This window comes from Corylus avellana, chromosome 5 (genome assembly GCF_965113065.1).
Source record: "Corylus avellana chromosome 5, dhCorAvel1.hap1.2, whole genome shotgun sequence".
Lineage (NCBI taxonomy): Eukaryota > Viridiplantae > Streptophyta > Magnoliopsida > Fagales > Betulaceae > Corylus > Corylus avellana.
The window spans coordinates 23,028,320-23,054,415 of record NC_142494.1 but is presented as its reverse complement, the minus strand read 5'-3'; the positions used below and the strand labels follow the sequence as shown (position 1 = coordinate 23,054,415).

Here is a 26,096-nt window from a genome sequence, read left to right as displayed (position 1 = left end):
ATGGTCCTACCTCTCTCAGAATTGGGAGAATCATCGAAGTCAGTTTGTGCTTCTAAGTCGAAAGGAAGGAGGGAATTGAAGAACTTGGAGAGTTCTATCATGAGGGTTCCAGTCGTGGTAAAGGCAAGAGGGTGTAGGTCTTCTGTGGTGGGGCTTTGGGTTTGTTTTGTGGGTTTATGGGCTCTTTTTCTTTTCTTTTTTTTGTTTGCTTTTGTTTCTTGGTGTCCTTGTGAATACTTCCGGTGTAATTAAAGGCGCCTCATGTTTTTTTATAAAGTCACTTGATTACCTATCAAAAAACAAAAGTACCACTATAGCAAAAAGCATGTCGCTTAAGAAGAAAATTTATACAGATATGCAACTGTACGACAATATAGTCTTTGGCAGTATGATATGATAAAGCAGTGGGAAACCAGTCTATTTTGAAGAAGCAGACTTCCTAAAATAAAAGAGAAGACACTTCACACCACAGTTTGTATATGAAAAATTTCTGGATTTATTGCAACAAAGCATCAATCACTGTATGCTGTGAACACCATAGTAGTATGAGCTACATAAGACAATTTTCATGCTACCATAAATCAAGCAAATCCTAGAAGAAAAAAATTATAATCATAAATCAAGTAGCTACAAATTATTAAAACTATGGATTGCCATTAAAAAAAAAAATCTGCTTAGAAGCCACAAACCTGAATCGAGTCCAATTCAACTTGCCGTAAATTGTTCTCAACCCCCTTCGTATACTCCCTTAATGTTGTCCCTTTCGACAGTATGTTTGCAACTACCTACATCAAAAAAGAGGCCAGAGGGGTGGAAAGGGGATCATCAATGTGTAAACCTCTAAAAAGAACATAAGAAACCTTTTTTTTTTTCAGTAAGCAGCAAGAATAAAATTATTACACTCAGACGCATTGATAAATAAAGTACTTACATCATCATTTTTACATTCTTCCAGTTCTTGCTGCAGGCCTTCCAATGACATATCATCACTGTACAACATAGCAACCAAATGTCTCTTCATAACAACAGAATGAAAATAATCTATTTAAAGACAAATCAAATTGATCACTTCCTCCAAGTAATGAACAAATAGCACAAATCCACCCAACAACACAAGGAACAATCATACCTGCTCGCATCCTCCTCGACAGTCAAGTCCCCAACAAATGCTCCTAAATCAAATACATTTTTCTGAGCATCATTTGTCTCACCATAAGACTGCCCCTGCGCACACATGAAACATAAATCAAACACGTGCAAGACTAGGATTATCACATCACTGTTCTCCTGATGAACTAATGGTGCTTTCAGCTGCTTGAGAAGCAGCAAACAGACCTCCTTGGATCACACAACCATTAATAAGAATTACAAAGTCGATCGCTGAGAACTTCAAATTTGAAACTTACCACTTTGTTCGTCGCAACGTTGGCCATATTGGTGAATCCAACCAAAGGCCTCAAGGATTGAATGCACCTGACAGAGCTTTTTTGAGCAGCAAATGTTAAGATTAAACAGAATTTCAGATTCAGATCGGAAGATTTGTTCCTGATTACTATTGCATAAATGAAATCTTGGCAATCTGGTTCAAGCCCCGTTGTGGATCAAGTCGGTTAGCATCGCTCGAATGCACAAGAAAGAAACTAAAGGAAGAACCAGAGCGTTCCGCCAATCAAATCAGGGAAGAACGCCTGGTTCGTTTGGCAAAAGCCATGGCCCCCATTGACCGGTTTTCAGACTAAACATTTGGCATATTTTTCCAATTTTGCCCCTCTCCGAAATTTTTCCACAGAAAATGAACAAAATTCAGAGACGAGAGCACAAAAGCAAACCCCAAAGAAAGAGAGTAGATGAGTAAATGATTACCAGAGTATTATTGATTATCGAGTCAAAAGGTAAGACGATGGTAGTATGTCTCTGTGAAGGAGACCCAGCACCACCACGTCCACCACTACAGACTCGGCCACCCAACCACCTTGACCTGACCAGATGACCCTCACCCTCACCCCCCCATCTCACTCCTTTCTCAATAATCTCTCTCTCTCTCTCCTCCTATTTTTCTCTCTTTCAATTCAAATGGGAGAAAACATTTTCCACCCTCCCATCATTTTCATCGCTTTCTCTCTCGTTCTGTCTGATTTTAGCCCAAATTCATAATCATGATGTTATTTCAGAATAACTACAAAAAGAAAATAATAATAATACTATTATTATTAATTTTATATTATTAAAACACGGAGAAAAAAAAAAACAAAGGAGAGAGAGTTGGGAGGGAAAAGGGTGCAAGTAATCCAGTGGTGGTGCACCGGAAAATGGATGGAACCTTTGAAAGAATAAAAAGAGAGAGAGAGAGAGAAAAGCTCAAGGATTTCTCCACCTCTGCTTGCCGCTTTGATTGATTGTTACATTCCCAATTATTATTCCTTCTTTTTGGACTGGGCTTCGGCCCTTCTCAGGCCTCACTCTTCTTAAGCTTCTCTTCTGCGCTCGGCCTAATCACGTCTCGCCAACTGCATCCTGCGCCTTACGCCCATCAGCCCATGCTCTCTCTCTCTCTCTCTCTAGCTCTCTAGCTCTCTCGCTATCCTTAGCCTCCCCGCTGGCCGCTACCACTCATTCTAAAAACTCCACCATTTTCGATTTTTTCTTTTCAAATTTAGAGAATATAGCTAGACTGGGCTCGCAAGTTTTCGGAAGGGATGGGGTGAAACGGGACGCTTTATTTTCGCATGAGGGAGATGGAGGAAATGAGGGAGCTGGAGGAAAAGAGTACAGCGCTGAATATTTTGGGAAAAACAACTTAAGGGGGGTAAAAGTGTAATTTTACATTAGGAAAATGACAACAACAATGTTTAGACTGGACCATGCCTTTTGCCAAACACTAATTACATCATTCGCAATAATTTTTTAAAATTCACTTTATTTAATTTAGCTAATAAATTTTTAAATGTTTCCTACATTTGATTAGCTATATTTTATTTATATCATTTATTTATATATATATATATATATATATATATGGATTGTATTTTTCCCAAATATCCTATTTTTCAACTTTGAAAAAAAAAAAAAAAAAAAAAAAAAGAGAGAGAGAAAGATGTGGAGAAAGAAATAGTGGGAAAATTTTTTGGAAAAAGAGAAATAGAAAGAGAAAATTTTGGGAAAAGAGAAAACATGTAATAAAAACAATAAAAAAATGAAATAGCTCATGAGAAAAGTGCTGCTACATGTAGCATTTTTTTTCTTTTTGTTGCTAATCTAATAAAATATCCATTTTGCTTTTTTTTTTTTTTTTGCTAATCCAATGTAGGAGTTTTTTACAAATCTGATTAGCCATTTTAGAGAAAAGTACAATCTCTAAAATGGCTAATCGGATTTGTAAAAAAAGAGGAAATGCTAAATGTTCTTTTAGTGTTCTCCTGGTATCTTCATAATTGTGATATGGCTTTTAAAATCATCAATAAATTAAAAATCAATAATGATAATCTCAAATTCAACGATAATTTAAAAAGTCACATCACAATTAGGAAGACATCAGAAAAACACTAGAAGAATACCTAGCATTTCCCAAAAAAACCTACATTGAATTAGCCAAAAAAAAAAAATGCAAAATGAATATTTGATTGAATTAGCCAAAAGAAAATGCTACATGTAGCAGCCAAATGCTACTTTTATCTAAAATAGTTAATCAGATTTGTAAAAAAACCTCACATTGAATTAGCAAAAAAATAATGCTATATGTAGCAGCACTTTTTAAGAGAGTCATTTTATTTTTTATTGTTTCTCTTATCTGTTTTATTTTTTTCCCAAAAATTTTCCTACTTTTCAAATGATCATTATGAGAATATTCTTTCACAATTTTTAATAAAAATATATTTCATAAATATGACTGACATTACTATGAGAATATGGTTTTCATACCTAATGTTGGCAACTATGACATTTGAAAAATATAACTGTTGAAAAATATAATTATTATAAAATAAAACCGTTTCAAAAATATTATAGTTACGAAAATGATTATTTGAAAAATAATAATCGTTGAAAAATTATTGTGCTAAACAAATTACCATTGCAAAAATAAAGAATGAAATACGAATTTTAGAAAAGAAATAAAGATATAATCAATAAAGAGTAAAAAATAATATTTAAATGATATAAATAAAAATATAGCCAATCAAAATTTAAATGTAGAAGGCTTTAAAAAATTCATTAGTTAAACTAGATAAAGTGAGTTTTAAAAAGCCATTTTATTTCGGCTTGTGAATTCTCTTATTAACTTGCCTTGAAAAATTGGAAACAAACGAGCGAGTGTCGTTTGCAAGTGTGGCTTTCGAGCCCAAAACAAATGACTTGAGTGGCTACACAAGTCCACTTGTGATTTTGGGCTTAACATATAATATTTGACTTTTAGTCCTTTTCTGTTTCCTAATTTAATTATTAACCGCTTAAAAGTATAACTAACTCACTAAAAGACACTACTGGCTTGAAATTAAGGTGATAAATAGATAAGAAAAATGTCAAGACTAATATCAGCATGTTAGAAAGTTAAAGATGGTATTGTTCAATCTATTTTTTTGGGTATTTTTTTCTTTTTGCACTTCTTGAAAGATCCAGATTTCGCACCTTTGAACTTGGCCGATGATCATCTAAAAGACAAGGGAGGAGGTTGTCAGTAGGCCACCGGGCTAGAGACCGGAGGCACTCCGACACCCAATTTTATTGTTTGTGAGCTTGAGGGGATGAAGTATGGGAAGAGCCCTCTTTGGGGGAGAAGAGTGTAAAAACATACCTGAGTGTGATAGAGGATGAGGCTTTATATTAGGCTCTCTCAGGCCCCTCTTGGGCTTGATTGAACTTCTTCGGCCTCTTGTGACAATAAGTCTTGTGCTAGGCTTTCTTGGGCCTCTCCTGGGCCCTAATAGTAGTGGTCCTTTTATTTGGTTGGATCTTGGATCTTAGGCTCAATTTTATTTTTTATTTTTTATTATTATTTTTATCTTAGGCTCATTTTTGGGTCCTGTGTCTTAAGCACATGTTTGGTATTTATTAGCATTAATGCTATACGTGGCTTTTAAAATTATCATTTGATTAAAATATAATAAAGATCTATCACAAATGTAATAATGGTTTTAAAAGTCACCTATAGGTGTAAAGAAATGAGCATAAAAAGTGGAAGTATGTGTAGCAAATAAATTATTGTTTGGATGATGCAATGCTATTAATTATGTTAATGTTAGAGATCTCATTGTTAATATCAATATATACATTTAGGGCTTGTTTAGATGTGCATTTGAGGGACATAAAAGTGCGTTTAACACTCAAAAAGTTCGTATGAAAAAAAAAAAAAAAAAAAAAAAAAAAAAAAAAAAAAAACCCCATTTGGTAACAAAAATTGAAAGCGTTTTTAAGGGTCAAAAAAGTCTACAAATTGTCAAAACGCACAAACTTAAAAATTAAGCCTTTGCCAGAAAGTGCTTTTTGACTAAAAAACTATATTTTTCAAACACAATCACAAACATGCTCTTATACTCAATTTGTTTTGATATAAATTTTTTTGTTAAAAAATATTTTAAGCAAAATCATTTTTTTAGGATAACTGATCCAAAAGTTACTAGACCTTGCCACGTTAACTTTGTGAGATGTTTGTATATAGTATGTAGCATTACTCTATGATAAATGAATTTGCATAGTTGACACTGACCTTATGCAAGTTATAACATGAGACCTAAGATTAGAGTTTATGTTTTATAAAGTTGGTTATTGTTGCTTAAGGTCAAGGTCAAATTATAGATCTTCATGCTTAATTTCTAAACAAAGCTTCACGTGTTGAATTGTATGCATGCATGTGCTCTCTGCTATAAGTCAAAGTTGAGTCTCAACGGTGCAAAGGGCACTCCAAGAAGTAAGTACATTTGCACATGATGATGTTTTATCTCAACAGTTTTGAACCATAACCTAGCTAGTTTGAATTAAAGGTTTAATTTTAAAGTTTCAGCTAGAGTCAAGGAAATAAAGTTCCTGAAGTTGGTGCAATGTAGGGGAAAAAATGAACGCTAAAAATTACATTTTTATATTATCCCACGAAACCGAAGGAAGTTAATTGGAAAAACTGAAAATTTAGGGGGACGCAACTCAAGGTAATATTGTGGTATGCCCCCTCTTATTTTTAGAAACACTTTAATAGTTTTAATTGGTCATGATTCTGTTGGTCATGATAATTTAGTTGATGAACTTTATATGTTATTTTTTGGATGTTAATTCTTCTACATGTTTATTGTTGATTGTGGTTATAGAACACATAATAAGATATGAAATGAAGGAAATAGAGAAACACACAAAAACTAAGGTGGTTCGGCTATAGTCTATATCCACACACTAAAGCCTTATAAGCTAGATATTTCTTTGATTGTATAATCTGAGTACACAATTCTATTTATAGAGCTTTACATGTGATTTAAAATATTTCAAATACAAACATATCCCTTAAATTAGGGTTAATAAATATTATCTAAATTCCTTATTTAGATAATACAAAATCAACATTTATTTTAATAAAGGATTTCTTTGATTGTAGATATGTTTATATGTATATGATCTACTGAAAAATAAGGATCAAACTTATCAAAGTGAGGTTGAAAGACAAAAGAGAAGAAATACTGAAGTTGTTTGATCAGATAAAATGGTGGGTATTTGGCACTGTATTTGTTGAGTATTTTCATGGGCAAAATGGTAAAACAAACATTTGGTTTGCAAGCTTAAAAAGTCTATGTATGGGAATAGGATCCTCTCCATTTCAAAATCCCTCCATTTCCTTCATTTAGTGCATTTTGAAGGGTATTGCATTTAATGCACTATCCTTATTAAAACTTTTGGACAACACTACCCTTCAAAATGCACTAAATGGAGGAAATTGAGGGATTTTGAAATGGAGAGGATCCTTTTCCCTATGGTATGGGCTTAAATAAGCATCGAGATTGTGACAAAGTGACTTTTAAGTTATAATTTAAATAAAATGTACCACAAGGTCAGAAAGAGTAAGTTTGACACAATCCTCCTGGCGGACGTGTTTGGCAATACATTCTTCCTCTTTCTTTCATTTAAAAAAAAAAAAAAGTCAACTTTTTTTTCTTTTTTTTTTTGTCTTTATATTACTAAACAACTTGTTTTTTGTTTTTTTTTTTTTTTTTTTTCATTTTTCTCTCATAAAAAATTAAAATATCAGTTTATTTTTATATTACATAAATTACTTTTTATTGTTTTTCAAACAAAAAGCTCACATCAAAACTCTTTACCTAACGTGCCAATATTTGACTTGTTACATGACAAGAAGCATTTATTTAGAGTGTTGATATGAAAGACTTGAGTTTAATGTATCACCATATGTTAGGATTAGGTTTATTATTAAGAAGCGTATGAGGTGTAAAAGTCATAAATACGAATAAAAGAGCATTTAAAAATGTATGTAAATTTTTTTTAAATTAGTCTGAAGAAAATATTTTTTAACCTATATAAAATAGTGCTAAGTATTTATAAATATTTAAAATGTACGTTAAATTCTTAAGATTTCAACTATTTTTTATATTATTCTCAAGATTTCAACCAAATAATAGAAAATAAATTAATTTTTTCAATATATTTCCAAGTCTCGTGTAAAAAAAAAAAAAAGTCGAAGACAGCAAAGAAAGCAAGAGGAAAGAGGAGGGGGCAGTCAAAAAGTGAAACAATTAATACCATTACCACCCCTCTGTTAACGCCCATTTCATTACCTCTGTAATCATCTTATGCTCTCTCTCTCTCTCTCTCTTCCTCTCCAATTATTTCTCTCCCGAGCTTCTGAAGCAACATCTTTTGAAGGATTCTTTAGAGCTTGACTTTACAAGGTAATGGCTTAGAGAAACATTGACGATGATCTACTTTGTAGCTCAGATAATTGTTGAAAGTATTATCTTATATATTGTTCCTGTCTGCTAACTGTGGCCAAATAGCTGCTCAAGAGGAACAGTTGAGGGGTGTATTTTTTATTTTTATTTTTTATGTTCATGTTTTTTCTTGTTATTTCTCGTCAACCAAACAGAGGTTGATTGTTTAAATTCGTTGACTTTATTATTAGTATTTAGTTGTAGGCTTTAGATCTTTGGAAAACATGATTGGGTTTCCCTCAAATGTTGGTTGTCATGTTATTTCATAGATTAGAGTCGTGGGTCGTGTTGGATTTTGAATCTCTACTGGGCTGTGAAAAACTCTGGTGGTCATTTTTCAAATTGGGTTTGTTTGAAATTTTTTAGATTATACCTCTGATTGTCTGTACTTTTTTGCTTCGTTGATTACAGAGGGCATGCCATGGCAAAGTTGTGTTTTTGTTGTTATGTGAGTGTTTGTGATTTGTGAAGATCGCTAGGCAGGTATGAGAGATTTCATTCTTGCTTTTGAATACTTAGCTGAGGGATTCTGTTGGTATTTATTTGAGGCTTTTGACTTTATAGCAGATGAATTACTGGCATTTTATTTGGTTTTTGCCTCTTTGGTTGAGGGATTTATTGGGTTCTTCTTTTGCCAAATCCTGATTGCATAGATTCTTCAGCACCCGACCTTCTACATTGAAAAGGGAATAATAGAAAAGGTATTGCAGAGCCCTATATTAACAGTTTTAATTAATCTCAGGCTTTTATGGTGATGAGAGTGCTTGGTGTGTGGTAAAGTCAAGTGGGTGTTGACGATCTGGAACCTGGAAAGAAAGAAACAAGGATAATACAGAGTGTATTTTATCATTCTAAGCTAGTTTTTCAAGTGGAATTGGCTGCAGAGTAAAGTTGAGGGAGTTTTTATCACCATTGTAATGGAAACGATTCAGAATACAGTTTATTACTGTTGCGTTCAAAGGAGTAACAGGATTTTGTACACGTATAGTGGCGGAGCCCATGAAATTGAGAATTTGGCTGCTATGTGCTTGGAAAGGGCTCCCCCATTCCACAAGTGGTATTTTCAGACAATGCATAAAAGGACTTTTGGGTTTTTGATGGAAGATGGTTATGTTTATTTCACAATTGTTGATGAGGGTCTGGGTAACTCAGGTGTTCTTCAGTTCCTGGAGCATGTGAGAGATGAATTTAAGGTGGTGGCTAGAAAAGGTTCTAGGGGAAGTTTCTCAAGTATTAACTCAATTGGCATGCAAGAACAGTTAGTACCTGTCATTCGCCGCTTGATCACCTCGCTGGAGAATGTTTCTCAAAGCAGGAGTGATTGGACAGCTGAAACACCTTCATCACTTCATGCAGGTCTGTCTCCATCGCCAAGTAATGCAAATGGACAAATTGAAGCTGCGAGTTCTACAAAAGCCCCTTTGTTGGGCAAATCTAGCAAGCAAGAGAAAAAGAAGGCTAAGGATCATGTGATTGGAATGAGAGACATTGAGTTGGACGAGCACCGAAGATCTACAGATAGAGGAGTCAAGGCTGATTTGGAAACTCTGGATTCTAATAACCAAGGTGGAGTAAGTTCCTCGGTCTCATTACAGAAGGATTTAGGCTCACTGAGGGTCAGACCAGGCTCTCAAAGTATTCGTAAGAAGTGGTGTCGCCAAGTACGGATTGTTCTTGCCATTGATGCAGCTATCTGTGTAATACTGTTCGTGATCTGGTTATTGATCTGTCGTGGTATTTCATGCCTTCATTGAAAGATTTGTCATTTCTGTGAGACTTTAGAACTAAAGTACGGTTCCAAATGTAAGCTGGAATCATGACTTGGAAGATTCCAATCCAAATTCTTTAGAGAATAGGTTCTGCAGGGAATGAATGAGTGAAAGCTACGGACCAATTTGTCCATGAGATTTAATATATATCTGAAGGTATGCCCCTTAAAACTAAAATTCAATGGGATCAGATCTAGGAAACACACTGTATAGTGTCATTGCTTTTGCATGTGTATATCAAATATCCATAAGATTTTCAAGTTCTTGGTTCTGAGTGATTCTATATTCTGATTGCCGATATAAGAGATGTTTTGTAATCTCAGAATTTGCTTGTCAGTTACATTCTTTTTATTCATTTCATGTACTAAAACATCCTACTTTTCTTTTGCTTGATGCTTGCTAGTTTTTTGAACACTCTTCTTGAATCAGCATGAAGTTGTTTTTCTGAACCCTGAATCGATTATTTGTAACTTGTGCGTTTGCAATTAAATATCTGCATATTGATCTGTATTGACAATTGATTAAGAAATCATTGTATCATTAGGCAGGAGTGACTGCAATTGGCAAGCTCTGCATTCAACTCATTTTAAGATGGTTATGTTTCTGAATTTGTAGTACTCTGCTGTTCCTGTTAACCACTTCTCCCCGCATTCCTAGTTACAGTGTGTGCTTCATTAAAATCAGGCATGTTTCAAAGCAAAGCAGTTTCTATTGTATTTTTGTTTGGGATGTGGTCTGGTGAAGGAGTGCATTGAGAAAATTCAGTTTTGTTTCTAATCAATGATGAACCGATTGCTCTTTTAGATGGGCCCTGAGGAAAGCAGAGAGCTCTCTCTTTCCTTTCTGAACTTTCTATTTGTTAATTTTTTCTAGTATGAACCTAATATTATTCTCCCCTTTTTATATAATATTAAATCCAATATAAGACATCCCCATGAAGAGGGAAGTAGCGAGAGACAAGAATGGCGATATTGTATGTAATGGTTACTGATTGTCCAGAAATATTTCAAGTTAATTCAAGAAGTAAATCCTTTTTGCCAAAACCTAAGAATGAACATCAACCCAAACTCAGTCAAGGGTGGTTAATATATTTGTTTAGGTCCGTGACTCAAAAGTTTTATCCTAACCTAAAGGTACACGCCATGAGTCACCTGGTATTTCACAGTAAATTCACCCAAAAGAATGTTAGAATGTGATCGTACAGACATCTTATATCTAGTCTTTCAATGTAACTTAACGTGCTTTTGGAAACAATTTGTCAGCGAAATTTTGAGCTTTAAAACATAACATGACATCGAAAGAAGTATTTTTGAGTTTTTTTTAAAAAAGCTTAAAACAAAAAAATCATAAAAATCATAGCCCCAGGTAAAGAGTGTGATTCAGAGTGACAAACTAGGCTATGGTCTATGGATGAAACAGATTGCAATCCCATGCAACAGCTAGGACATTGAATGTGGGTCGAACCATCCACACTTTGGGTGGTTCAGGGGTGCCTGAACCACCCTAATATTTTTAGGGATGGTTTGGCCAACCACCAAGAAACCACTCCCAACAGCACTTTTCTCTTTTTGGCCTCATTGCCAAGAGGACCAAGATTTGGGTGAATTTACCATAAGGAAATAAGAAAAGGCAAACAAGTGAAAAATCACATTAATCTCATTGCATGAATGTCATATATGGGGAAATGTTGATCAGTTGATGCATCCCTAGCATTTTCAGGAGCCGCACCTACTCAAGAATTGACAACCGTTAAAGTTTGGTTAAAGTTTCACATCTAGCACTTCTTCAGGCAACAAGACTCTGAAAACAGCAAAGCGATGATTTAAGCTTTTCTCTCCCTGTAATCTGTAAACACTGCCCAAGGCACCAGCATTGAGATTTGGGAAAGCATAAAATATGCGCCTAATTCGTTGATGAACAAGTGCCATTGCACACCTAAAAACAGAAATAAGAGGCAAGATATCAGAAAATTATATACCATTACGAAGAAAAAAAAAAAAAAATCTCGAGGAAAACATAAAAAGATAGAAAAGCTCTGCTTGATTGAAAAATAATCATTGCAGCTAGAACTTTCGTTGGAGACCTTTCAACAACATATTGTCCTGTGTCAATTTAAATAGAGTCATCTTTCAAAGATTTTGGGGTATATTCTTTCCACCACTTTTCTATAGGGTGTAGGGAACATTATGTATAACATATTTTACTAATAGTACCGTGAGATTAGATTATTAACTCTTTTTTCCTTTCCTATTTTAAAATTCTGAGGAAATTATTTCTAGGGAAGCCAAAACTAAATCTGTTTCAGCAGCCATACGACCATGATTAAACCCAAGGGTCACCCAAAAACCGAGCTTCCCTTGAGCTGAATCAATCCCTGAAATTTTACGAGTTAACTCTCCAACACACTTGTCATGCAAATTCACATATAATAAGCAATTCTTAGATCAGATACTAGTTAGGAGGAACAAGAATGAACGTCTCAGAGAACATCTAACCACAAGTGTTAAACCACCACATGAGGTGCACAAGCCCACAAGCAGATTTTGATGTGGCTCAAGCTCAGCTTGTTTAGTGACCCTGAGCTTGTGCCCCAGCTTGGCTCCTTTACTAAATGAACAAACTGACCAAATCCTGAACGACTCAGAAGCAGCTCAACTCACTTGCAACCTTGTGCTAGCCAGCTCTAACATCATGAATATACAGCACAAGTAGTAGGGATGGGTATTTCTTTTACCAACAAAAGATACCGACAAGTTGGTACAGGAACTCCCCATGAATTTATATCCAACCAGCTGATACTTGCTAAAAACAACCAACAATTCAGGCAAATCACAATCCCAACTTCATTTCCTAGCCCCATTTTGCCTTTAGACCAAAGCACACTGGCCTTTGTTCAGTTTAAAGTAATAAAAGCTACAAAAAGATAGCTTATCCCGTGAGAAAATATAAAAGGGCGGGGGCAAAGTTAGGCGAGTGGGTGGGGTTTTACCTTGGCTGTAATTCTGATAGGGTTAGAAGGCTTCTTTGGGTTGAGATGGCTAGTTTGCTCAGCTGGTGGAACCTGCCTTGATGTATTGGGGTGTTTTTTGATCTTTTTAGTTAGGTATTTCCTTTTGTATACTTCTTGTGTACTTAGAGGCGCTTTATGCTTTTAATAAAATTTGTCAATTACTATATATATATATATATATATATATATATCAAAAGTCTAAAATAAGATAAAAGGTTTGTTCTGTCTGACAAACTTACATTGTACATGGCTCCCAAACAAGGTAGATGTCATACCCAGTACATAGATAAGGTCTGGCTGATATACAATGATGCCCTTCAGTAAGAGTATCCAGTTTCTCATCATCCTCAACCTGGAATGTCATAAAAAAATGCTGACATATACCTTCCAACAATATATAATCTTTTATAAGAGAAACTTTAAACAATATATTCATTATATATATATATATATATATATATATTATTGCCTCAGAAGTTCCGTTTCCATGGTTTTACCGTATGTGTATGTACCCAATGAACTGTTTAGATGCTACATATTTATGTCAAAGCAAATAATACAGTTCTACAATAATAGCCCTGATACTGAAATGGTATAGATGTCTTATAAATGCATGGGTATTGCAGAACCTTTTAGAAAACTGCACAATTCAATCAGGAGATGAAATACCTGATTAGAAAGCATCAATTGTTTAGTAAAGAGTTTTCTCTTTGTTTTCAAAAAATTACAAAAGCACAGTACCATTTGAACTCAACGTAGTTGAAAATATTTCCTTTTGTTTAAAAAAGGATTCAAAAGACTACAGATCTTTTTGAACCCAACATGAATATGTATTATAGTATAGAGGGCAGCAACTACTACTAACCGCACTCTGTAAATGTTTTCATATGCATCAGCCTTATTCAACGGATCCCAAAATTGCCCATTACAATGTTCTCCAGTCCAAGGAGAGAGAAAAGTAACTCACATTGTTAAGATTGATTTTTTGTCTTTTAGCTGGAGAGCTTGTGAAAGAAGACTGCATATGATCCAACTCAGAAGATTTATCTTCAATGTCTCCCAAACCAGAGAAAAGTTGCCTGTCTCTAGCTGCAGAGGATTCAATGGCTACAAGTGCAGCATGTCGTAAAGGGTGCCAATAACAAGAATTTGGTGTATGTGGTTGTTTTTCAGACCACTGCCAAGGGTATAAACAAGAAACACCAGTACATAATTGTTCAAGTTTAGTGGTGGAACCATTTGGAAGTAAACTGTCATGGGTTACTACTATATTGGAATCAGGATGGGAAATACAAGCTTCTGGCTGTTTCAAGGAGCAAGGTCGAATGCTGGTTTTGTTTGTGGGAGTATTCCAACAGCAACTTTCATCACATGCACTAGCAATTACTTGCTTAACTGAAGGATCCACAATCACTGCAGCATTCACTACCTGCAAAGCAGAAGGGAATATGCAGGTAAAGAAAAGAATTGGTCATAGCCTCACAAGTGTAATAGCCAAACATGCTAAACATGTGTGCTTCAATATGAACTTCAAATAACATCAAAGCTTCACTGCCAAATATCCTGAATGAGTTCGCATAATACCATACACTGCAAAGACTGACTGGGATAAACAACAGGTATTGTACATCTTCACATACACTGCCAACTTTAGACTAGACTTACCACACTAAGTGTGCGTCTCTCGTTCTAGCTGGGAAAGAATGCTCAATTTGGAAAAATCACCTTTGGGTAACCTCCAAGATCCATAATGTGCATGTTTCAAACCACTAAACAAGATTTATTGAGTGAGAGATAGGTTGAAACCCCGGGCAACCCAACCCGAGTCCAATTTATGTTATCTATTTTATTGTATGATATAATACCATCTTACATATTTATAAATTCTTTATGCACATACACATATTTACATGTAACCCAGAGTCGCTAGCCTAGCACCACTCCAGGAAGTTGAGATTTTCTAAGTCTTATAATGTGAAGACATTTTGCTTCTCAGCTGACAAAGAAGTAAGCATTACACTCCTATTCTAGATTAACTCACAAAAAAAGTCCCAAGTCAAACAAATTATTATACACTGGTTCAACTATTCTTTAACTTGAGTTCCATGAACACAAGAGCTTGATCAGGTAGGTAGATTACTCCACTGATGGGAATGGGCCCCAGTTGAGAAACCCATTCTAGTAAAGTTGCATCATCCCAAAGACACAGCTCGTTTAGGAAAAGGAAAGTAATTTTACCAAACCATGATCAGATTTTGCCAACTCAACAGCAAATTTCATGAAGCTGAAAACGGATTGCGAGTCCTCTTGGCCAAATCCAGTGATGCCATCAATATTGCTGTAATTTAAAGAAAATAACAAATAGCACGAGTAAGTAACGATGGTATGAGACAAAGAATTGTTTTGACAAATACATCCTAAGATTATACCCCAAAAGAAGATAAAAATGATGATGGATGCCCACACCAGATAATGAAACTAGCAAAAAAATATTCAACCATCTCATCAAGTTCCCTACCAGGAAAAGAAAAAATACATTATCAAGTTGACGTTCAAATACAAGTTGGGGAAAAATCAAAACCAGTCCCTAGATTTTCTTGAAATTTAAATTTGGTCCTTGGGTTTTAATTTTGACAATTAGGTCCTTAGATTTTATCCAATTTCAAATAGGTCATTTTGTCAACCTGTCATCTAATTAATTAACAGTGTGCTACATCAGACGACTAAGTCAATGACCACACACATCAAGTGCCAGCTGTAAGTTCCACATGGAAAATTTACCTTGAATTATGAATCTACCCCGAATAAAATATTAAAATAAAAAAGGTGGCAACTATGAGTGGCGCCTAACCCTGTGTAGCTGTGAGGGGAGCCACAAACGCCACCTTTTTTTTTTTTTTTTTTTTATGTATGTAAAGGAAATTCATTAAAAGTACAAAAGGCGCAACTCAAGTACACGGAAAGTATACAAGAGAGAGAAAAAAAAGAAAAAAAGAGAGAGAGAGAACAACAATTGACACATAATGTGTCAGACACAAGCTACATGTATTCGACTTGGTGATTTGACATGGCATGCTATCAATCCATTGGATGGTAGGTTGATGGAGGGAACTATTTGAAACTAGAGTAAAACTTAAGGATCTAATTGTTGAAATTGGAAACACAATGACTAAATTGCAATCACAAGAAAAACTAAAGGACTAATTTTGATTTTTCCCGACAATTTGAACCGACACCATTGCTATACAATGCTAACAATAGAAATTTCTTAATATGTCATTTAGAAGCATGTTAACTAATTTAGTTTGAAACATCCATAAGACAAAATTCTTCTATTCCTCTCCAGTGTGACCCCCCCCCCCCCCCCCCCCCCAACAAGTATATTGCAACAAATACGATGCCCCCAAGTATATTGCAACAAATACGATGCAACACAATATCTTCCCCTCATAACAAAAATCAGCCTAGCCACTGTAGTAGAATCATTGAAAGTGGAAGAGCTAATTAAAATCTAAGGCTGCAAATGAGCCAAATCACTCACCAGGTACCCACATTCAGCTACTGTTCAACCCCAAGTGGTTGGCCCAACTGGTGGAGGCTTTGGTCTTAAGGTGTTGCTTCGTTCAAGGTCAAAGGTTTAACACCTCATGGGTGCAAACAATCCCTTGGGGCCATACTCCCTAGTGAAAAAGCCAGCGATTTAACCAGTTCCGTATAGGGAAACTTCCGAGGGTGCAGTGCACGGGACTGGGGTTTACTCTATAAGGGTGGGTCCGAAGGGCTCTGCCTTGGAGAGGTTTCCCGAAATCAAAAAAAAAATTCAGCTAGTGTTCAACCCAATTTAATTGTAAATATAAATGAGTAGAACCAGAGTCTTGGTGCTTGTTTGGATACAAGCCCTATCCTGAACAGCTTCAGTCCAGCATTAAGGCTTGAGAATCCAGTCGTGTAAGAGAGATTTTGAGTGGAACGTAAAGGTTCATGATTTTGGAATATCGTTGAATGATAGGAAATATAAGCAAACAAGACAAAATATCGGTTTGTCTTACGTATTTAACCGGTGTCTAACAAAATCTTGACTTTAAAAATCATGAAAAAATACCTGGATGGAGCTTTAATATCACCAAGCTGAGCTCAAGCTCTCTTAATTTGACCAAGCAGAGCTCAAAGAGCAAGGCATTCAGCTTCGCTCGGCTCAGCTTGTTTGCAGCCATATTTGTTTTTTACAAAATCAAGAGACTATCAAAAAAAAAAGAATCAATATTCCATATAGATTCAAGGATGTGTAAACCTGGAAGGTTCTTCAGTCATACAGGGGTGTATATTCCCATTCTGCCTGGATATCATGAGTCATAGTTGGCAAAACAATTATTCATTTCCTTTAAGCAAATAAATCAATCACTAGTGAACGTAATAAATATGTGATTACTTTTTTTTTTCTTCCTACAATGAAGGATGACTTATCATTTTCATCTGTAAGACCCCTAAACATCAATCCTCCTGCTCATGTTTGAAAAACTAAAAGCCTTACTACATGTAAATTAATTAGAATTGATAAAGAAAACCATGAAGAGACAGTTATGATATAAGAAACACCAATGAGTTTAAACTGATGGCAAAGAGCTTACTAAGTTGGTGGATGATATGATGTTGGCCAAAGCTTGCATTGTTCTTCCCACTCTTCCTTTGACAATGCATCAAATTTGCAAACCTAAGAGAATAAATTCAAGAGTAAAACATATCATTCTTAGCTAGACCCATAGTGCTACAGCAGAACATGCAAGATAAAAAAAAAAAAAAAAAATAGACAATAAGAAATTTTAATTTCGATGAAAGATGACCATAGTTTTCACTTGAGAGAACAAAAAAAATGTATCACCAGTTTTCAGCTTATTTTTCCATATTTGAATATACAAAAAAAAAAAATAGTTTCGATAACCATAATTAGCTTGATAGTGGCCTAAGTAAAACCCCGTATTTCAATAACAGCACAAGGCTATGGAATATCACATTGAATTATAACTAAGATTCTGTTTGTTCTGATGTAAAACATTTCCCAACAAAAACAAGGCCTTTGATCAAACATTAAAGTCATCACCGAATGCTTGAAAACACTTTTAAACAAGTATTAAAATATGTATTGATAAAACAAAAGGAAGACCCACTTTTGTAATAAAAGGACTCAACTGGTAGAAATTGACCAGCTCCTGTACACCATGCGGCATACTGTCCAACTGATTGTCATTTTCACATGCCAGACATAAGATCACTGATAACTGAGTTTTCCCTATCAAAGAATTTGAGGTCACTGTTAAATTCTGAATATGTTATAGGAAATGTGTTGGAGATACACCATATAACGTGAGAATCCTGGGTGTGCATCACACACATAAGACTAGATTGTGCATGCATACCTCCTTCAAGATATTTCTTCTGCACACGCTTCACATGGCGGAGAGCCTCCAGTGGCGCTATCTGATTTAAACGCCTAAAAATAGACAAATTTTAATTTGAAATAATGTACAATTATATTATACCAATCCTACGCCTATATGTGCATGGCTGCACGCATGTTGTCCATATACATGTAACATTTAGAGTACAAACACCAAATTCAGATGAGAACAACAAAAAGAAAGATTTTGTTTCATTTGATTTAAACTTCCAAGGAAATAACAACTAAAGTTCAAATTAGAAATAAAATTTAAATGAAAAAGTAGGAAATCGAAGCCAACCTTACCAAAGTGTTGGTGAGCTTTGGCTCAATAACTGAAGCAAAAACATTCACTGTACATCACAAAATAACCAAAAAGACAAAAACAAATCAAAACACCGGAAAACATTTTTGAAAGTTCTCCCAAATTGTGTAGGGATTTGATAAACTAACCGGTGGGTTGTTGGTCAGGCGGCGTTGGAGGCTTGTCTGGGATGTGAAGGATTTCCCACGAGTCTGTGGTCTTGTTCATTGGCTGTGTTTGCTATCTCTCTCAAATACCTGTTTTCTGTGCTATGAACGAGAAAGATGTGAAGCCAAATTAGAGAGCGTGCAAAATAGGCGGTCATGGGAAGGGAATGAAGGAGAGCTTATGCCAGTTAAGCTTAGGGGACAAATCAAACACATAAAAACCGCTCAGCCAAACAAACACATACTAAAAGATTACACCACCTGACACTGCACTGAAATTTCAGAACGGAATCAGATGATAGGAACCTTCAAATTAATTTTCGTTATTAAGCTATTACAATAATAAGTCCTTTCCTTACTGGGTTAGGATTGTTCTTGCTCTATAAAATCAGAATAGAGAGCGTTCGTTCTTGAGTGGCTTCAATGTGCAGAGTAGTAGAGATTCGGTGGGCGACTTACCTTTGCAGAGCGTTCGTTCTCACGGTGGTTGGGTGAATCGGTTGCTCTGACTAGTGAGAGCTCCGTGTGTGGATCACCGTCGTCGTGTGCGGTGGTTGAGCGGCGCTACTCCGGTGGTTGAGTGGTGCGGTGTTGAAGTGCTGTTCCGGTGGTGCGGTGGGTGTTGTTTTCTCAGGTGACCTGATGCGAAGTTGGGAGCGTGGCGGTGTGCAGCCGTGGGAGGCAACCGTGCTTGGCGTTTCAATTTATTTTTTGCGTTTTTAGACCGTGCGTGCGTTAATTTGGAGAAGAACGGTAGTGTTTGCCTACACAACTTCACTCAGTCAGGCTTGTTTTCTATTCCAGTGCAGGAACTACACTATTCTAGTCTTATGTAACCCTTATTTCAATTTTAATATTACAGCTTAATATGAACCACATTTCAGTTTTGAGGAAATTTTTGTCCTAATATGAATAAGAGTAAGGAGAAAAAAAAAAGTTTTATGCCCTTCACACATAAGCGGTAGAGAGAGCTTAACATTACCGACTTAACTCTAATAGTAACGTTTTACTAAACGAGGTTTCTTTTGAATTGATAATTGTTTTGAAGATTGTTGAAAAGTTGAGAAAATTTAATGAAAAATTATGTTAGAAGAACTGTCAAGCGAGCACTAAATTGTCGAGCAATGAACTTTACATTAAACAAAAATCAAGAATCATTGAAAGTTCGATTGCAAAGAGAGCAATATGCCAGATAAGACAAAAATTGAGAATTATCAAAAATTTGGTTGAGAATGGAGCAAGAGCATGGAGCTCCAAGTATGAAATTGGATTTCCCAAACTTGAATGATGGCGATCCCTCACTATGGGTATTAAGAGCAGAACAATTCTTCAAATATCACCTCACACTTGATGATTTAAATGTTGAGATAGTATCAATTAGTCTTAAGAGGACATCATATTGGCTTGCTTGATTGGTAGCTTACCATAGAAAGTCAACATGTGATGAATTTGTAGAATGACTCCTTTGATTTAGTCTTTTAATATATGGTAATGTAGACAATAAGCTAGCGAAGATTCATAAGACATCAACCGTGAGTGAATATCAAAGTTGTTTATCAACAATTAAACTTGAGGGTGGTCAAAAAGGCAGTTGGTGAGAACTTTCATTTGAAGGACTTTGGGTTAGAAATCCAACAAGAAGTAAAGGCCCAATGATCAAGGACAATCACATTTGCATTTTCAATTGCAAGAATACAAGAGGAAAAGATTGGTGTGGAAAATCACAAAACAACTAAAGTGGTGAACATTGAACAAGATGGTTGGCGGAAGTAGCAATGCTCCAAATCTAACTCGTCAACCTCTGGTTATCTTGTTAACATAAGAAAAGCTCAAGCAACGGTCAACTAAGGGACTTTGTCGTCATTATAATGAGAAGTGGCATAAGAGACATCAATGCAAGCAAGAAAGGTTACTAGTAATTGAACCGAGTAGTGATTAACTGAACACTGGTGTGCATGAACAGTGTGTACGCTAGTGTTAAGATATTATAAAATATTATTTAAACAGTAAAATAATAATAATAATAATAATAATATATGAACACTGACGTGCACACTGTTTATGCACACCAGTGTTCAGTTAATCACTACTCAATTGAACCTGTGGAAAAATCGATTCATCTAGGATTTGATGGCAAGGAGTTTGATTCCAACTTTAATGAATTTAAAGTTGCGGAAGATTCAATGGCAGTCACTATTCACGGATGAGCCGGCTACTCCAACCTCCAAACAATGAGGGTCAGCGGATATCTCCAATGCTAACCAGTAACTGTCTTAATTGATATTGATAGTACCAATAATTTCTTAAATGACGATATTGCAAAAATACTTTGAATTCTAGTGGAGTCCTATGACCAGTTTGAGGGGAAATTGGCATACAAGGCAGAATCTTAACTTGTAAGGTAAGTGTTTGAGAACAAACCCTCTAGTGCAAGATTAAGAATTACGAGTCGATCATTTTTTCTGTTATCATTGGGCATTAGGCGATTAAGTAGTGTTGGGAATCGAGTGATTTAGAGCCATGGGAGACGTGCTATGAAATTTCTTGAAATTAACTATGAACTTCACATTAAATGGGCAGAGGATAACTTTCTAAGGCAAGCACAAAGGAAATGTTACTAGAGTTGGTTAGTCATTGAATAGAGCAAATTCTCAAAAATAAGTGTCTAATTCCTATAATTGATGAGCTGCTTGATGAGTTACAAGGTGCCCAACAATTTTCTAAGTTGCATATGCGTTTTGGATACCACCATATTTGAGTTCATTAGGATTACATCCAGAAGACAATTTCTAGCCATCTCAGGGATAGAAAGTAGCACCCTGTGATCCAGAGAACCAATACCATAGCTAATTCTAAAAGTTTTACATAATAGTTTCTAGTTTTGCGCTAATTCTTTTTTGGTTTACGACTAAGAACGTCACTAGAAAGCGGAAAAGAAGTGTTTGGTTACAGAAACAGGATTACATAAGAGTCTACACAAAATAAAGCACACAGTTTAGGACGCCCACAAAATAGTCCTTTCGAATTGATAAACAATACGAAGAGGTGGCATCCAATGCGAACATTCTATTTGATTCTTGGTCAGTATGATTTCATTTATCCCACTCTAAGTCCATATTTTTTGGATCCACTTTTGATGGGTGCCCCTCTATGTGTCTCGGCAGCTGATTAGTTAACCGGTCCCAACCCAAGATGTGGGGCAATGCAAACTGCAAAACATAACAAGTGAATATTGAGCTCAAGAGGGAAATTAGACAGTATGATGTACCTATGAGGCTATGATGATATGATGATGGCTATAGGTGAGTTTGACCTATATCAAGGAAATCATGTACTTTATGTTTATATACAGATTTAAGGAAATAACATTTGAAATTATGGAATAACTTTCTTGCCAATACAAAAAGTGTTGAAGAATCCATGAAAATTCAAATAAAAAAAAAAAGATGACGAAGCATTATTAAGAATTTTGTCATACGCTGCAAGCTGTCTTTATCACTGCAGCTTCTGCAGTCGTGACAGGAACAGTGAAGTATTCTTTGGTTTTGAGAATATTGTTGACAACATCTGCCAAAGAAGCATAGAAATAATTGAAACAATTGTTAAGAATTCAATGAGGAAGAATGGAACCAATAAACTCAGATGAACATTGTTTCAAAACTTCTGCAGGCAAGGAAAAATCAACTTCTCGTTTGCAGAGAGATCTGACCTCAATGTAAAAGCATGAAGCTGTTCTGCCTATTTGTACACATCTTTAACTCACACCTAACCTCCCTAGAGATTGCAATAATGAAAACTGCCTGGTAATGTTGTAGATGAATGAATAAGGAGTTCGATAATTAAAAAAAAAAAAAAGGTTCAGAGATGCCCTACTTAATAATTTATCCTGAATCATTGTGGTTTTCCATCTTCAGGTTACCTAAATATTAATGTATTCATATATCCACTCAGGCCTACCAGGGGTCCTGCTGGGAGGTGATGGTGAGTGGGAGGGGAAGCACATGGCAAATGTACATCTGAACCCACCCCATACACTTAAGGAAAAAGAATGTTTTAATGAAATCCCAGTTTTAAAGTTGTTCTAGAGATATTATTCAAACTAGGAATCAACAGCCACTAGAACAACTATCAAACAACATGCTCTCCAATCCCTCAGCCAATGAGAATTTATTTTCAGAACATTCAAATTTCTTCTCTTCCCTATAATCCTACAAATCACCAGAAAGGTATTATTACTAGGAGGCAGCTCGCCACAGCCACAAACATTAATCAACAAACCCCTTTATACCTAGACAAACTGCAAGTTACTTTTTCCCATGACTACGTATCAGTCAAGAAACATTAAATCTTGTCAGTGTCACCCAAGAAGCTTCAAGTCTAGATATTATTACCCAGAAACCAGTAAATCTAGACAGTACTGCTTCCACATGCTTAAAGCTATAACATTCCAACTTCAACGATGTCCCATTAAATCTAGCAGTCTCATGCGCTTGCATAATTGCATAAGCAAAAACACTAAGAAAAAATTCATTGGAAATTATAACCACTTACTCTTCCTTAAATTGGTCTGTCGGTAAATAATAGAAGTTTATTGACATAAAAATGACAGCATCATAAAAACATTTTCTAATCCTAACCTCACTTGAATGAAATAATAAGGCTAGAACAACCCCCCTCCTACTCCTTTTTTTTTTAAAAAAATTTTTTTTTTATTTTTTTATTGATAAGTTACACACACACCCGGTGGAATTTGAGCCAACAACCTCACCATCCACCTTGCTACAAAGGGAGGAAGTACCATTTGAGCTAAACGCAAAAGCAATTCATGCAAAAAGCAAATGAATTACAAAGAAGTAGCAAATTGAAGTCATTCAAGGAAAAAAGTAAGCATGAGCGGATAGAGTTCTTACTCAAAGAAATTAAATAGCCAGTACCATCTGCATGAGCCTTAATCGATAAGGTCTTCCTGACTTGACCAGAATTACTGTAACATAAATTACTCATCATAATGAAGCACTTATCATTTTTCAATAGCATAAAGGCTAGAAAAAAAGGATGCTTGCACAACGAAACAATACAATAATGCCATCTGAACAACTTGGTTTAATCAAAATATGCTTCTTGGCAATCAAAACTTGAGTCAAGATTAAAGATGCTTCCACAAGAATAGTAAGTCAGAAAAAAAATCAACCTTGTTAGCATTGATGGATCATGGAAGAATTCACAAGAATCTTTGGGACCCAAGCTTATCAAAGACCCAACCTCTGTTGCCGACAAAGCAAAAAACTACAGAACATCCAGTAAATCAGTAAGTTAATCTGTATGGAGAGAGAGAAAGAGAGAGAGAGAGAGAGAGAGCACTTATAAGCTAAAAGGCTCAAGAAAATCCTGTGTACATCATTATGGAAATTGACCAATAAGACATTCTGGATACTGTTTGATTATGTGCAAGGTGCAATTTACAGAGCTGCGGTTGTAATTCATAAGTGTACTAAGGCTTTAAAGAGAAAGGAACTAAAAAAATCACCTGTTTCTTCTCATAATCATACTTGCGCTCACCAACAGCAGGTAAAAATGACAACATCATGACACCACGGCGACGAACTCTAAGACTACCAGACTATGTGACAGGAAAGAGATAAATGAGAAGCATTACTCAACTCCACAGAAAAAGATGCACTTGAATAATTGTAAAAGCAACAAAATAAATCACTCATACATCCGATTTGGTGAAAGTTGGGAGAACAGGTCTCACAGACAGTGAAGCTTTGCCCTTGTAAACATCATAAGAAGCAAATATTTGATTTGAAACATCTCCTGTAGGTTCAGAATCAAAAGGACGCAAATGTCCAATTGTACTTGATCATTTGATAGAAAGCAAAAAGGAAGACAAATCCTGAAAAGTGCCCATAGAGATTAAAGCAAAACCTTTAGAAGCAAAATTCTCTCTAGCAGTTGATATCCCAGCCCGAAATGTAAAAGCATACAACCATGAAGAATCTTTAACATCAGCAAGTTTCCCATATAACAGTTTTTCAGACAACTGCTTCCTGTTTTTTTGACAAAGAAATTTGAAAAATCAGCAACAAACTCAAAAACAATAAGGAAGAAACAGTTCAAGTTTCAAATAGTCAGGTGTGACAGTACCTACAGTTCAATCAAACGCGTGCGGAATTAAAATATACAAAACATGTATTATCGTAAAGCAGAATAAATATGACCAAAACACTGAATCGCCTATGCATTGCAAAAAAAAAAAAATATTAAAAAATCAGAGCTTTACTCTCCTTTAAACTCAAGTTTTCTCGGCAACCAAAGAGAGATCAACAGACGCAGAACATACAGAGTCTCCAGTTTCAGTTTCCCTAATAATGGCACAAGTAAAATCTCATACCAAAAAAAAAAAAAAAAAAGAACAACTTCCCAAACTAAACAGAATGAAGGAGATGAATGAACCCAAAAAAAAAAAAAATCTCTTTAAGAAAAAAAATCAAAGAAGCCCAACAGGTGGATTAGAGCTAATCGAAAAATGAGATGCCACCAAAACTTCAAATCCCATCCCCTGTTACTTTCTCTGTGGCCAAACGGATAATGAAAACACTTAAATAGTCTTAGATTAAGCCAGTTGATACCTGGACGGCAAAAGGCGCGATAGCTTCATCATCTTCTCAGTGTGGGAGAGAGTGTTTGTGTGTGATTTTGGGAGGGAGGTATTCGAGCGGTCTTACTTAAATGGCCAGCCGGGAAAATGGAATTGGGTTTTGGGTTTGGGTAAAATTTTTGAAATGTGTTTTGGGTTTTTGATTTTTGAGTTTTGACAAAGGTAAATTTGGAAAATACTTTTTACGGACACAAATTTCTTAAATTTAAAAATCGATGTGTTTTTCAAGCTATTAAAAATAAAAATAAAAATAAAAAGTGAGAAGCACATGTAATTAAAAAAAAAGTATTCCTCACACGCTAGCGACATGTGTTATTTCTTCAACAAAAAAAAAAAAAATGATACTGTTGATTTTGTAAGTTAGTTCGTAAAAAATTTCATACAAACTAGTTTGTATAAATTTTTTGTTCTTTGCGATTACACATTTTAAAGAGAAATATTAGGAGTACTAACTCTTTTATTAAGAGAGGTTTATTAAACTGATGTATAGTTTGTTTATTGGAAAAAAAACAAAACAATTAATTATGAGAAATGTAACGGGCACCAATAAATATGCTACACATTAGTTTAGTAAGTTTATATTGATAAAATAATTAGTACTCCTAGCATTTCTCCATTTTAAAACCATGGACTCTACAAAATAATTTTTGTTTGGTAAACTGAGAATTGTTTTTGAAAACTAAAAAATTGAGAAATATTTATAAAAATTAAAAGAAACAAAACGAAGAAAAGATAAAAACAAAAAAAATTGGAGTTGAAGTCTGGCTGTAGCCACCTTGAGATGCCACGAGGGTGGTGCGACTACCCCCACCTCTTTGTGGGTGGCCGACCA

At 35.3% G+C, this 26,096-nt stretch overlaps 4 protein-coding genes across 14 annotated transcripts in view; 1 reads left to right on the top strand and 3 right to left on the bottom strand.

Annotated features, from left to right (window-relative positions):
* The window catches only part of LOC132180456 (vacuolar protein sorting-associated protein 52 A), a 30,130-nt gene extending 27,605 nt beyond the window's left edge, over nt 1-2,525 (bottom strand). The window contains exons 1-5 of one of the 7 annotated variants that reach the window (XM_059593288.2): nt 2,375-2,525; nt 1,407-1,482; nt 1,130-1,224; nt 932-989; nt 690-785 (exon numbers count right to left, since the gene is read on the bottom strand). In XM_059593288.2, the coding sequence (XP_059449271.2) occupies nt 690-785; nt 932-989; nt 1,130-1,224; nt 1,407-1,433 (276 nt within the window). In that variant the 5' untranslated portion in view covers nt 1,434-1,482; nt 2,375-2,525. Of the gene's footprint in view, nt 1-689; nt 786-931; nt 990-1,129; nt 1,225-1,406; nt 2,149-2,374 lie in introns of those variants that run through there. The other 6 variants (XM_059593289.2, XM_059593291.2, XM_059593287.2 and 3 more) reach the window with 6 other exon arrangements.
* A 5,255-nt stretch (nt 2,526-7,780) lies between these two features.
* LOC132181181 (phytolongin Phyl1.1) lies at nt 7,781-10,024 on the top strand. 4 transcript variants are annotated; one of them, XM_059594284.2, is made up of 3 exons: nt 7,781-7,880; nt 8,331-8,402; nt 8,662-10,024. In XM_059594284.2, exon 3 carries the CDS (start codon nt 8,837-8,839, stop codon nt 9,671-9,673), a length of 837 nt encoding a protein of 278 aa, XP_059450267.2. In that variant the 5' UTR covers nt 7,781-7,880; nt 8,331-8,402; nt 8,662-8,836; the 3' UTR covers nt 9,674-10,024. The 4 variants fall into 4 exon arrangements, with proteins under 4 accessions (XP_059450267.2, XP_059450266.2, XP_059450269.2 ...); XM_059594283.2 differs by having other exon boundaries at nt 8,487-10,024; XM_059594286.2 differs by lacking the exon at nt 8,331-8,402.
* A 1,302-nt stretch (nt 10,025-11,326) lies between these two features.
* EMB2820 (Cytidine/deoxycytidylate deaminase family protein) lies at nt 11,327-19,321 on the bottom strand. Of its 2 annotated transcripts, none has more exons than XM_059596708.2 (10): nt 19,063-19,321; nt 18,586-18,705; nt 18,434-18,485; nt 18,113-18,186; nt 17,864-17,985; nt 17,327-17,409; nt 14,937-15,036; nt 13,666-14,127; nt 12,938-13,050; nt 11,327-11,623 (listed from the first exon to the last, which is right to left on the bottom strand). In XM_059596708.2, exons 2-10 carry the CDS (start codon nt 18,662-18,664, stop codon nt 11,449-11,451), a joined length of 1,260 nt encoding a protein of 419 aa, XP_059452691.2. In that variant the 5' UTR covers nt 18,665-18,705; nt 19,063-19,321; the 3' UTR covers nt 11,327-11,448. The 2 variants fall into 2 exon arrangements, with proteins under 2 accessions (XP_059452691.2, XP_059452693.2); XM_059596710.2 differs by having other exon boundaries at nt 18,439-18,485; nt 18,586-18,700; nt 19,063-19,320.
* A 2,085-nt stretch (nt 19,322-21,406) lies between these two features.
* ATWHY2 (WHIRLY 2) lies at nt 21,407-25,387 on the bottom strand. The gene is made up of 8 exons (XM_059594741.2): nt 25,236-25,387; nt 24,532-24,653; nt 24,323-24,420; nt 24,131-24,223; nt 23,795-23,889; nt 23,514-23,587; nt 22,082-22,170; nt 21,407-21,812 (listed from the first exon to the last, which is right to left on the bottom strand). The coding sequence occupies exons 1-8, from the start codon at nt 25,265-25,267 to the stop codon at nt 21,696-21,698; spliced, it is 720 nt and encodes a 239-aa protein (XP_059450724.2). The 5' UTR covers nt 25,268-25,387; the 3' UTR covers nt 21,407-21,695.
* Nucleotides 25,388-26,096: the final 709 nt, after the last annotated feature.